A 13,370-nucleotide genomic window follows, 5' to 3' on the forward strand; every position below is an offset into this window, starting at 1 on the left:
GTATAAATATATCTGTAAATGAAACATTTAGAAGTAGAATTGTTTGATCTAAGGTTATATATGCAATTAAATTTAAAAAATACAGATATTAGCAATTGCCTCACATAGGCCTGGTATGGGCTTATGTTCCCATGAAAATTATGAAAATTCTGACAGGCTATTTAACTTAGATAAGGGCATCTTCCATAGAAGTCTTTTACCTCACTTGGGTGTTTCTGTCTTCCTGGGCATTGAAGCAAAAAGCAGATTATCATTTATGAAAAGGCAAAAAGAATTGTAGATATTAGATGGATTTGCCTGAAGTCAAAATAGTCTAAGAAGCAATGTACTCCTATAAGTCTTGGGCCCAGTTTTTTTGTTCTTGAATTTTTTTTCTTTTTTTGAGACAGAGCCTCACTCTGTTGCCCAGGCTGGAGTGCAGTGGCGTGATCTCTGTTCACTACAACCTCCACCTCCTGGGTTCAATTCCCTGCCTCAGGCGCTGAGTAGCTGGGTTTATAGGCACCTGCCAACAGTCTGGCTAATTTTTGTATTTTTAGTAGAGATGGAGTTTCACCATGTTGGCCAGGCTGGTCTTGAAGTGCTGACCTTGTCTCATCTTGATGTGATGAAAGTTTATATGAAGAAAAAGAGAAAAAAGGTAGTGGAATATCTGTATGGGCCTTGGCCTCCCAGAGTGCTGGGATTACAGGCGTGAGCCACCTCGCCTGGCCTGTCCTTGAATTTTTCTGTATTCCAGCTCTCATGTGTTCTGAAAGTGGGAAGAAACATGGATTTTTTTCTTTTTCCTTGAGAACTCTTGGAAGAAATAGTGCAAATAAAGTTGAGGCTCTTCTCAATAGAACTTGTTCTACAAATGGAGTAGCTTTAAAAAGTCACCAATATCTGGCACATAAAGTATGTTCTTAGAATATTCCTCCCGGGCAATTAATTCTGTGATTAGGTGATTTGGATGGTTTCTTTGTGAAAACAGCTGGTCCTGATTTAGAAGGAGAACGCCATGCTTTGATTTTAAGTGATTGGAAAAAAGTTAGCAGTAAGAGCTCAGTTCTTTTTTTTTTTTTTCTCAATTCTTTTTTTTTCTTCTACAAAATTTCAGCTTACCTCTTCTATTCACCTCTTCTACTCATTAATCAGTAGTCCCAGAATTTAAAATGTTCTCGGGTTTACAAGATTGTGTTTGGGATTGGGAGAGGGATGACTGAAATCATTTTGCACTGTCTTTCCTTTTCCCTGTGACTGCTGGTGATTAGGAAGAGAAAACAAGGTGGCCTCTCATTAGAAGAAGAGGAAGAGGAGGATGCCAATTCAGAATCTGAGGGAAGCAGTAGTGAGGAGGAAGATGAAGCTGCAGAGCAGGAAAAAGGCATTGGATCAGAGGATGCAAGGAAAAAGAAGGAGGACGAACTTTGGGCCAGCTTCCTCAATGATGTGGGACCAAAATCAAAAGTGCCCCCAACTACACAAGTTAAGGTAAGTTGAGAGATTAATAAGGTGAATGCCTCTCCAGCAACACCCTACATTACTGACATTTGAAGCCTACGGAAATCAACCAGATGCCTTTTGTTAACAGTTGTACTAAGTGAAAAGCAAAGCATTTCCTATGGTAGGAGAATAAGCTTCTCTAATCATATAAATTTCCAATAGGCCTTTAACTAATTAGAGATGAGACATTTAAGAGTAGCTATAGGCTGAGTGCAGTGGCACACGCCAACAATCCCAGCACTTTGGGAGGCTGAGGCAGGCGGATCATTTGAGGTCAGGAGTTTGAGACCAGCCTGGCCAACATGGCAAAACCCTATCTCTACGAAAAATACAAAAATTAGTTGGATGTGGTGGCGGTTGCCTGTAATCCCAGCTACTTTGGACGCTGAGGCAAGGAGAATCACTTTAACCTGGGAGGTGGGAAGGTTGCAGCGAGCCAAGATTGTGTTACTGCACTCCAGCTTGGGCAACAGAGTAAGACGCTGTCTCAAAGAAAAAAAATAATAAAAAGTAGCTATAAACAATATGGTTCATCTTTTGGTGAAACTGATTACATTTCTTGTTTTTTTTTGTAGAAAGGAGAGGAGACTGAAGAGACAAGTTCAAGTAAATTGTTGGTAAAATCAGAAGAGCTAGAGAAACCTAAAGAAACAGAAAAAGTTAAAATCACCAAGGTGTTTGATTTTGCTGGTGAAGAAGTACGGTAAGTTTCACAAACTTTGAAAGTTTTAACAAACTTTTCCAAGTTTCACAAACTTTGAAACTGGTGTTTTTAAAAATGAGCATGTCTCTCTAACTGGTATTAGCCATCTATCCTCATTTCAATCCATCATAATATTTTGGGAGAGTTATATTTGAACTCAAGGAAAACTGATTTTATAAATTATCAGGGAGCATGAGAAAGGTCCTTTCACATATAGCAGTGTAGTTTTTGAGCTTTACGAAGTGGTCAGCTGAACAGAAGCAAGGGAATATAAGAGTTAAGTATTTTGTTCCACTTGATCATTGCCATGTTTTGTGACTTTTGGTAAATCATGTTTCCCTTTATTACTTTCCTTGACTGCAATCTGAGCCCCATTGAAGTCTCTGAAATCAGATAAGAAAATACAAGGAGACAAATTTGGTTTCAGTATTATTTTCTTTTTCTGAGACGGAGTCTTGCTCTGTAGCCCAGGCTAGAATGCAGTGGCATGATCTCGGCTCACTGCAGTCTCCACCTCCTATATCCCATTTCAAACAATTCTCCTGCCTCAGCCTCCTGTGTAGCTGGGATTACAGGCACACGCCACCATACCCAGCTAATGTTTTCGTAGTTTTTTGGTTTTGTTTTGTTTTTGTTTTTGTGTTTTTTTAGATGGAGTTTCACTTCTGTTGCCCAGGCTGGAGTGCAGGGTGCAATCTCGGCTCATTGCAACCCCCACCTCCCAGATTCAAGCAGTTCTCCTTCCTCAGCCTCTCGAGTAGCTGGGATTGCAGGCCTGTGCCACCACGCCCAGCTAATTTTTGTGTTTTTAGTAGAGATGGGGTTTCGCCATGTTGGGCAGGCTGGTCTTGAACCCCTGACATCAGGTGATCCACCTGCCTCGGCCTCCTGAAGTGCTAGGATTACAGGCATGAGCTGCCACGCCTGGCCTTTTTTTTTTTTTTTTTGAGACAGAGTTTTGCTCCGTCGCCCAAGCTGGAGTGCAGTGGTGCGATCTTGGCTCTTGGTACAATCTTGGCTCACTGCAAGCTTCACCTCCTGGGTTCACACCATTCTCCTGCCTCAGCCTCCCAAGTAGCTGGGACTACAGGTGCTTGCCACCATGCCTGGCTAATTTTTTTATGTTTTTAGTAGAGGCGGGGTTTTACTGTGTTAGCCAGGATGATCTCGGATCTCCTGACCTCAAGTGATCCACCCCCCTTGGCCTCCCGAAGTGCTGGGATTACAGGTGTGAGCCACAGTGCCTGGCCATGTTTTTGTAGTTTTAGTAGAGACAGGCTTTCACCATGTTGGCCAGGCTGGTCTTGAACTCCTGACCTCGTGATCCACCTGCCTCGGCCTCACAAAGTGCTGAGATTATAGGCGTGAACCACTGTGCCCTGCCTCAATATTATTTTCTTACCTTAATAATATTTTTCCGATTGATTAATAAGGTTTATTTACCGTAGGTTAAGTAGGGGCTTAATGCCTTGACCAGGTTAGTCTCCTGGTTGTTACGTAAGAGCCACATACCTGTAATTTCCCGTCTGCCATTTATTTCAATTTTATTATGTGAAAATAGCAGATTTGTAATTTAGAACTAAATGAGAACAGAGAAAGTACCAATCAATAAATTTATAGGCGGTCACATTGATTTTCATTGGCAGTAATTAATTAGACCTGTAGGCTCTCTGAAAATACAATTTTCCCTAAAATTGTTATTCTTAAAAATAATGTTTTCAATAATTATTTATCTAGTGAAGGTATATTTATGAAAAAATTGACATTATCAGTTTTTTTGTTTTGTGGTTTTTTTGTTTGTTTGTTTGTTTTTTTTTTTGAGAAAGGGTTGTTTTTGAGAAAGGCTGTGTTGCCTAGCCTGGTCTTGAATACCTGGGCTCAAGCAATCCTCCAGCCTCGGCCTCCTAAGTAGCTGGGACTTCAGGGTTGTACTACTCTCCCTGGCCATTATCACTTTTATAAATGGTATGGAACAAAACTTTTTATTATTAAAAATTTCTCTCTAAATTCTTCTTCTGAAAAAATGTCACACTTACAGAAGCGTTGCAAGAATAGTGTTAAAACAAACACCTACATACCTATCATCCAGATTCACACTGGTTAATGTATTGCCTCTCACCATTTGTATCTGGGTTTTTCTTTTCTTTTGGCTGAACCATTTGAGATTTACTTGTAGACACTGTGACACATCAGCCTTTAATACTTCAGCACGTGTCTCCTACAACCAAAGGCATTCTCCATTGTAACACAATATAGCTCTCTAAAGTTAACATTAGAGCATATTGCTATCTATAGTGAAGGACCCCAACTTAAAATTTTCAATCTATTACAGATCAGTACTTTTCTAAAAACACAATACAAAGGAATTACTAGAAAAACAAATATAAAAGATAACTAACGTTTTACTAAGATTCAGCAGATACCCTACTACCTCTCTTTGTGGCCGTGGGGCTCAGGCTGCAGCACCACAGCACTGTGTGCATATAACTGGGGCCACCTGCCCCCTCCAAGTGTGGGCCTTTTAACCTCTATCAACAGGTGTGGGGGGAAAAAAAGGATTTAATAGATATAACATTACATTTCAATGCGTGTGGTCAAAACGAACTGCAGACAGGAAAAAGGAAAGAATTACATAACTATACAGGCTGTTCATTGAACGTGTTAATATACGGGGAATGACTGTTACCTTTCATTCTGTTATAAAGACAAAAAGCTGGCCTGGCATGGTGGCTCATGCCTATAATCCCAGCACTTTGGGAGGCCAAGGTGGGTGGATCGCTTGAGGTCAGGAGTTTGAGACCAGCCTGAGCAACATGGTGAAACCCCGTCTCTACTAAAAATACAAAAATTAGCCAGGTGTGGTGGTGCACATCTGTAATCCCAGCTACTTGGGAGGCTGAGACATGAGAATCGCTTGAATCCGGTAGGCAGAGGTTGCAGTAAGCCGAGATCGCACCACTGCACCCCAGCCTGGGCAACAGAGCAAAACTCTGTCTCAAAACAAAAAGCTGAGTAAAATATCAATTCTCAGTATGAAATGTCAGACACACACTTTGAATAAGCACTATTTTGTTTTTATTACTATTATTTTTTTGAGATGGAGTCTTGATCTGTCACCCAGACTAGAGTACAGTGGCATGATCTCGGCTATCTGCAACCTCCGCCTCCCCAGTTCAAGTGATTCTCTTGCCTCAGCCTCCAGAGTGGCTGGGTTTACAGGTGCCTGCCACCATGCCTGGCTAATTTTTGTGTTTTTAGTAGAGACGGGGTTTCACCGAGTTGACCAGGCTGATCTTGAAACCTTGACCTTATGATCCACCCTCCTCGGCCTCCCAAAGTGTTGGAATTACAGGCGTTAGCCACTGCACCCGGCCCACTGTTTATATTAATATTTAAAGTTTTAATTGTGATGAAAGACCTTATTTCTTTATTGTTAATCTAAATTGTATTGATGACTCTGCTCCTCCTGGTGGATAATTTATATGTAAATTATTTATTTGTTGGTTTTCTCCTTCCTGCCTTCCATCCACCATTCCATCTTTCACACAAAATTTTTTTTTTTTTTTTAACATGGAATCTGCCAGGGTGTAACACAGAGATATTTTCATGGGATCAGAAGTATACATTTTAAAGCAGTTTCATTTAGTTCAGAGTTTTCGTTTTTTGCCTTTATCCAGAAGGAATCTGGATAAAAGTAAAAAATGTACTGTTTCGTTTCCTTTCCTTCCCTTCCTTCCCTTCCTTCCTTCTGTCTCCTTCCCTCCCTCCCTTCCTTTCTTTCTTTCTTTCTTTTTTTTTGAGACAGAGTCTCTGTTTGTCACCCAGGCTGGAGTGCAGTGACACAGTCTCAGCTCACTACAGCCTCACCCTTCAGGACTCAAGTCATTTGCCTAGGCTGGTCTCGACCTTCTGGGCTAAAGTGATCCTTCTGCCTTCGCCTCCCAAAGTGCTAGGATTGCGGGTGTGAGCCACCAGCACCCTGCCTGTGATACTGTTTTCAAAGTTTATATTAAATGCTTCATTAGTAGCCATTTTCAATACTTTATCCCATCAAGTTATAATTAAATGTAAGTTATATTTTAGTGAAAGAAAAAAGGAATTCTGGAAGCCCGAATTTCCTATACATGAATTCTTTTTTTTTTTTTTTTTTGAGACAGGGTCTTGCTCTGTTGTTTACGCTAGCCTCAACCAACTACGAGGCTCAGCTGACTTCCCCCGACCTCAGCCTCCTAAGTAACTGGGGCTACAGGCATATGCCACCCGTGCCCATCTAACTTTTAAAATTGTTTTGTAGCAATGTCGTCTCACTGTGTTGCCCAGGCTGCTCTTGAACTCCTGGGCTCAAGCGATCCTGCTGCCTTGGCGCCCCAAAGTGGTGGGATTACAGATGTGAGCCACCACACCCAGCCATGTGTGAATATTTTTTTAATAGAAAGTACAATTCAAAACATTCTATGAAACATGTTAATTTATAGAAACACTACTTTTCTAGGCTTCTATCTTTCATTATTACCCGTATAATTTATTTGCTACTGAAAAACATGTTAAATTACTTTCTTGCCTGGAACTACTAGGATTATTTTTTGTTTTTTAGAGACAGGAGCTATCTCACTCTGTCACCCAGGTTGGAGTGTGGTTGTGCAATCATTGCTTACTGTAACCTTGAACTCACGGACTCAAGTGATCCTTCCATTTCAGCCTCCCACCACACCCTTCCAAGTGAACATCACCACAACTAGCTAATTATTTTGTTTCATTTATTTGTTTGCTTGTTTATCTATCTATCTATCTATCTATCTATCTATCTATCTATCTATCTATCTATCTATCTATCTAAGACGGAGTCTCTGTCATCCAAGCTGGAGTGCAGTGGCATGATCTCGGCTCACTACAACCTCTGCCTCCCAGGTTCAGGTGGTTCTCCTGCCTCAGTCTCTCGAGGAGTTGGGATTACAGGCATCTGCCACCACAACTGGCTAATTTTTGTATTTTTAGTACAGATGGTCACCATGTTGACCAGGCTGGTTTCGAAATCCTGACCTCAAGTGATGCTCCCACCTCAGCCTCCCAAAGTGCTGGGATTACAGGCATGAGCTACCGCGCCCAGCTTATTTGTTTATTTTTATTTATTTATTTTTTATTTTTTGAGATGGAGTCTTGCTCTGTCACCCAGGCTGGAGTGCAGTGGTGTGATCTCGGCTTACCACAACCTACACCTCCCAGGTTCAGGCCGTTCTCCTGCCTCAGCCTCCTGGGTATTTGGAATTACAGGTGCATGCCACCATGCCCAGCTAATTTTTGTATTTTGAGTAGAAATGGGGTTTCACCATGTTGGCTAGGCTGATCTTGAACTCCTGACCTTGTGATCCACCCGTCTTGGCTTCCCAAAGTGCTGGAATTACAGGCGTGAGCCACTGTGCCTGGCCTATTTGTTTATTTGTTTATTTTTAATATTGTATTTAATTTTTTTGAGACAGGGTCTCACTCTGTTGCCCAGGCTGGAGTGTAGTGGTACCATCATGGCCCACTATAGCTGTGATCTCCCAGGCTCAAGAGATCCTTTCACCTCAGCCTCTCTGATACCTGGTGCCAAGACCAGCTTGGTTGGGGAGACCCTAACCCAGTGACACTGGAGGAATTAAAGACACACACACAGAAATACAGAGGTGTGAAGTGGAAAATCAGGGGTCTCACAGCCTTCAGAGCTGGGAGCCCTGAACAGAGATTTACCCACATATTTATTAACAGCAAGCCAGTCATTAGCATTGTTTCTATAGATACTTGATTAACTAAAAGTATGCCTTATGGGAAATGAAGGGATGGGCCTAATTAAAGGAATAGATTGGGCTAGTTAACTGTAGCAGGAGCATGTCCTTAAGGCACAGATCACTCATGCTATTGTTTGTGACTTAAGAGTTCCTTTAAGTGGTTTTCCACCCTGGGTGGGCCAGGTGTTCCTTGCCCTCATTCCTGTAAACCCACAACCTTCCAGCTTGGGCGTTAGGGCCATTATGAACATGTTACAGTGCTGTAGAGATTTTGTTTATGGCCAGTTTTGGGGCCAGTTTATGGCCAGATTTTGGGGGGAGGGCTGCTCCCAACATGTCCCCCTTCTTTGATTTGCAAATCGAATAAAAGCAAAGGCAGCTTTATCAGGGTGAGCTACTTCTCACAGGAGTCAGGATCCACATCTGCAGACTGTACGAAGACAAACAGCACATTAAAAACACATCATTGAAATCACAGAGCTTCCAAGTGTTTTTATCCATTTTCAGCTCCTTTAAGCACTCCAGTTCCTGGCATTAAGGTCAAGTGTGCCTGGGATGCTTTAAATATTTGTTCTTTAATTTTGCAATATCCAAAGACAAGTTTGTAGAGTGTCCTTCTAGAGGCTTTTTTATTTCTTCCCTAATTTTGATTTTTTTTTTTTTTCTGAAACGGAGTCTCGCTCTGTCCCCCTGGCTGGAGTGCAGTGGTGCAATCTCGGCTCCCTGCACCTCCGCCTCCCGGGTTCCCACCATTCTCCTGCCTCGGCCTCCTCAGTAGCTGGGACTACAGGCACCCGCCACCGTGCCTGGCTAATTTTTTGTATTTTTAGTAGAGACAGGATTTCACCGTGGTCTCCATCTCCTGACCTTGTGATCCACCCGCTTCGGCCTCCCAAAGTGCTGGGATTACAGGCTTGAGCCACCGCGCCCGGCCAAATTTTGATCTTATTAAGAGAATTTAATAGTTTCCACAAATCCTTATGTTAAGCTCCTAGAGTGGACCATATCATTTGAGGTTGAGGTGCCACTATACCGCCATGTTTCCAGATAATAGGAACTTCTGCTGTACTTCTTATCATTTCTGCAATTTGACCGTTTTGTTCAGATCATCTTAACGTAGTGTGACCGTGGCACACAGACTGAGAGGTGCAATTTAAGCTAGACATCTCCTTAGGGGACCAATTAATAATTATTCCATAGGAATCGTTTCGCAGCACCTCTGCCTGTTCTGCAGTGCAATCTTCCTAAACAAGTACATTCATTTTTTTCTAACTGAGTGTAATCCTGTTTACAAATAGGTTTTTGAGGGTGGTATGCCTTAATTATAGGAGCAGATTTATTATGGTAAATACTGAGATCAGAAAGCATGTGTAACTGTGCCATAGAGTGATTGCATCCACGCATTACTGCTAGCCAAGATTGATAAATATACCCAATAAATGTAATTGTTCTCTTCAGTCCTTATTGAAGGAATATTCATGACAGTGGTGATAACCGCTATCATAGCTACCATTAAATTACTCGTTGTGACTGGTTATCCCACTTTCCTCAGGTTTTCTTCCACCATCTGTGACAGCTTCTTGATCTGTCCCCAGGTGGGTGGCTGTGTTCGACAGGTGTTGCTCATGACAGTTGGGGCGTCGTCAGCATCAGTCTTGACATGGTTGCATCCAGGTGGTCCTCGGGATCCACCCGGAGTCTCTTCCTCGGCATCTGTCTCGTGATAAGGTTTCAGGTGTCTTGATGGTATCCAAATCGGCTGTTGATTTTTGCCTGGAGAAATACAAGCATAACCTCTACCCCAAGTTATTATTTTACCTATTTCCCAACTTTTTGTTATTGTATCTCGCCACCAAATCAGTTGTTCTGTTTCGGTCTTTGCAGGTGGTTTCTGTAGATGCTGTTCGTGTGCTGATAACATCTGGCCTTTGGGCACGCTCAAAAAAATTAAAGTTAATAATGCTAGATTCAGTTGCATCTGTGGGGTTCTATATACTCTGTCTCCTGATTTCTGCTTTTGCAACTGCTGTTTTAGGGAGAGATTCATTCTTTCCACTATGGCTTGTCCTTGAGCATTGTATGGGATACCAGTAATGTGTTTAATATTCCACATAGAGAAAAATGTAGCTAGAGCTTGGCTAGTATAGCCTGAGCATTATTTGTTTTAATAGAAGCTGGAATGCCCGTCACCACAAAACACTGCAAAAGATGACATTTAACATAGGCAGAAGACTCTCCTGATTGGTATGTAGCCTGGACAAAGTGAGAAAAGGTGTCTGCACATGCATGTACATAAGCTAGTCTCCCAAACAAGGGAACAAATGTGACATCCATTTGCCAAAGAGAGTTAGGTTCCAGTCCTCAAGGATTAACTCCTCCTGTAAAAGATGAGGAATGTACCATTTGGCAAGTTGGGCATTGCTGGATAATAGCTTTAGCTTCCTTCCAGGTAATGCTGCATCTACATTTGAGACTAGAGGCATTAACATGGGTTAAATTGTGAAAATGTCTAGCATTAGATATTGCCTTAGCAACTAGGTGATCAGCCATTTGATTCCCTTCAGTCAAAGGTCCTGGAAGAGGTGTATGAGCCCTAATGTGAGTGATGTAAAAAGGGTGCATTCTACTCCTAACTGATGTTTGCAGCTGGGTAAATAAAGTCATTAGTTGTTCATCTGTATGAAATTGTAGCTGAGCATTTTCTTTTTTTTTTCTGAGATGGAGTCTGGCTCTGTCACCCACGCTTCATGAAGTGCAGTGGCGCAGTCTCAGCTCACTGCAAGCTCTGCCTCCTGGGTTCATGCCATTCTCCTGCCTCAGCCTCCCGAGTAGCTGGGACTACAGGTGCCGCCACCACGCCCGGCTAATTTTTTTGTATTTTTAGTAGAGATGGGGTTTCACTGTGTTAGCCAGGATGGTCTCAATCTCCTGACCTCGTGATCCACCCACCTCAGCCTCCCAAAGTGCTGGGATTACAGGCTTGAGCCAGCATGCCCGGCCGAGCATTTTCAATTAACTGTGTGGAATGAACCACGTATGAAGAATCAGAAATCACATTAAGAGGCATATCAAAAGCAGTCAATACCTCAGTTACCGCTACAAGCTCTGCTTTTTGAGCTGAACTATAGGGCATCTGGAAAACTTTACTTTTCGAGCCAGAATAAGAAGCTTTACCATTACTAGACCCATCTGTAAGACAATGAAAATGCTTAGCAGGCTGCAGGTTGTTTACTGCAGGAATTGTAAATGCAAACTGTTGACAGTCTTGCTCAGCTAAGGGAATACTAAAGAAATAGTCTTTTAAATCTGTGACTATTAAAGCCCAGTTTTTTTTGAATTATGGCAGGAGAAGGCAATCCTGGCTGTACTGCTCCCATAGGTTATGTAACTGAATCGATGACTCTTAAGTAAGTTAACATTCTCTGTTTACCTGATTTATTCTTAATTACGAAAACTGGAGAATTCCTAGGGGAAAATGTTGGAGCTATGTGCCCATTTTTTAATTGTTCAGTAACTAATGCCTCTAAAGCCTCCAGTTTCTCTTTACTTAGAGGCCATTGTTCTATCCAAATTGGCTTATCTGTTAACCATTTTAAAGGTATAGGTTCTGGAGGCTTAACAATGGCCGCCATCAAAAATTATTTCCTAATCTTTGGCGGGAACTTTGTTTTTCTACTTTAAGTGGCTCTTTCAAACCTTGCAAATTTTTTTCTAGTCCCATACCAGGGACATACCCCATTTCATGTATCGTATGTTGACTTTGAGGGCTATCTAATTGTTCTAGAATTAGAAATTGTGCTCCCCATTGTTGTAATAAATCTCTTCCCCGTGAATTTATAGGTACAGAAGTTATAATTGGTTGAATAGTCCCAGGTTGTCCATCGGGCCCTTTACAATGCAAAATATAACTACTTTGAAATACTTCAGAGGCTTTACCAACTCCAACTATGTTAAATTGAGTGGCTTGAATTGGCTACACAGACAGCCAGTGCCGTAGAGAAATGATTGAAATGTCTGCTCCTGCATCTACCAAACTTTTAAATTTCTTTCCTTGAGTAGTTATTTCACAGATAGGACGTTTATCAGTAATTTGATTTACCCAATAAACTACTTTGCCTTGTTTATTTGTGCTTCTAAATCCTCCTGTTGGTTTAATTTCACTTTTCTCTGTTCCTACATATGGCACAGTCAGGAGCTGTGCTGTGTGCTCTCCTGTCTGCTTTCCAGGGAACAAGTAGATACAAAAATTTGAATTTCCCCATTGTAATCTGAATCAGTGACTCCTGTATGTATTTGTATCCCTTTTAAACCTAAACTCGATCTTCCTAAAAGTAATCCTATTGTCCCTGCTGGCAAGGGTCCACAGACTCCTGTTGGAACCTTTTGCGGTGGTTCCCCAGGCAGAAGGCTCAGAGCTCTTGTGCAGCATAAATCTACTGTGGCACTACCAGCTGTGACGGGGGACAGACATTGTACGGGGTAAGGGAATAGCCTGAACTGGAATTGCCCTGGTTTAGAATGGGGCCCGGGATGGGCCCCTCATGATGTTTCCTGAAATCGGGTTCCCATGTTTATCAAACTTAGAGTGACAATGATTAGCCCATGTTTTCCTTTTTTACATTTTGTACATATTTCAGGATCAGCAGTTTTCTTTTTTCCCCTATCTGGCAGCCTGACTTGCTGATTTTTTCTACATTCTTTTTTAATATGACCATGCTTCCCACAGTTAAAACAAGCTCCAGGAAATGGAGTATTTCCTTTATCCACTCTCAGTCCTGCCATTGCCTGTGCCAACAAAGTAGTTTTATGCAGATTACCTCTACTACCATCACAGGCCTTGATATAATCAACTAAATGTGCTTTCCCTCTAATAGGTCACAGAGCAGCCTGGCGATCGGAATTAGCATTGTCAAAAGCTAATAACTGCAACACTATATCCTGAGCAGCCAAATCTGCAATCATCTTTTTGAGGGACTTCTGTAACTGAGCTGTAAAATCAACGTATGGTTCTCTTGGTCCCTGTTTTATAGCACTAAAGGAAGGGTGTTGTTCTCCACCTGAAGTGATTTTTTTCCCAAGCTCTAATGCACACTCCTCTAAGCTGTTCTATGGCATCATCCTGCATGACCACTTGTGCATCTAAACCAGCCCAGCCGCCAACCCCCAAAAATTGGTCTGCAGTTATATTAATTTGAGGTTGGGCCTGGGCATTGCGAGCAGCCTGAATGGAAGCTTCATCTGCCAACCAAGTTTTAAATTGTAAGCCAGAGCTAGACAAGCTCGAATAAGAGCATCCCAGTCAGTAGGAATCATCCAACTGGAAACAGCAACATTCTTTAACAGTCTCTTTACAAAAGGAGAACCTAGTCCATACTGATTTATAGCTTGTTTAAATTCTTTTTTTTTTTTTTTTT

At 41.8% G+C, this 13,370-nt stretch overlaps 1 protein-coding gene across 1 annotated transcript in view; it reads left to right on the forward strand.

Moving 5' to 3' along the window:
- The window catches only part of CFDP1 (craniofacial development protein 1), a 184,496-nt gene that overhangs the window by 39,907 nt on the left and 131,219 nt on the right, over positions 1 to 13,370 (forward strand). The window contains exons 3-4 of the mRNA XM_011946006.1: positions 1,254 to 1,473; positions 2,061 to 2,188. Coding sequence (XP_011801396.1) covers positions 1,254 to 1,473; positions 2,061 to 2,188 — 348 coding nt within the window. The remainder of the gene's footprint in view (positions 1 to 1,253; positions 1,474 to 2,060; positions 2,189 to 13,370) is intronic.

Source organism: Colobus angolensis, unplaced genomic scaffold, assembly GCF_000951035.1.
Source record: "Colobus angolensis palliatus isolate OR3802 unplaced genomic scaffold, Cang.pa_1.0 Scaffold248, whole genome shotgun sequence".
NCBI classification, from domain to species: Eukaryota; Metazoa; Chordata; class Mammalia; order Primates; family Cercopithecidae; genus Colobus; species Colobus angolensis.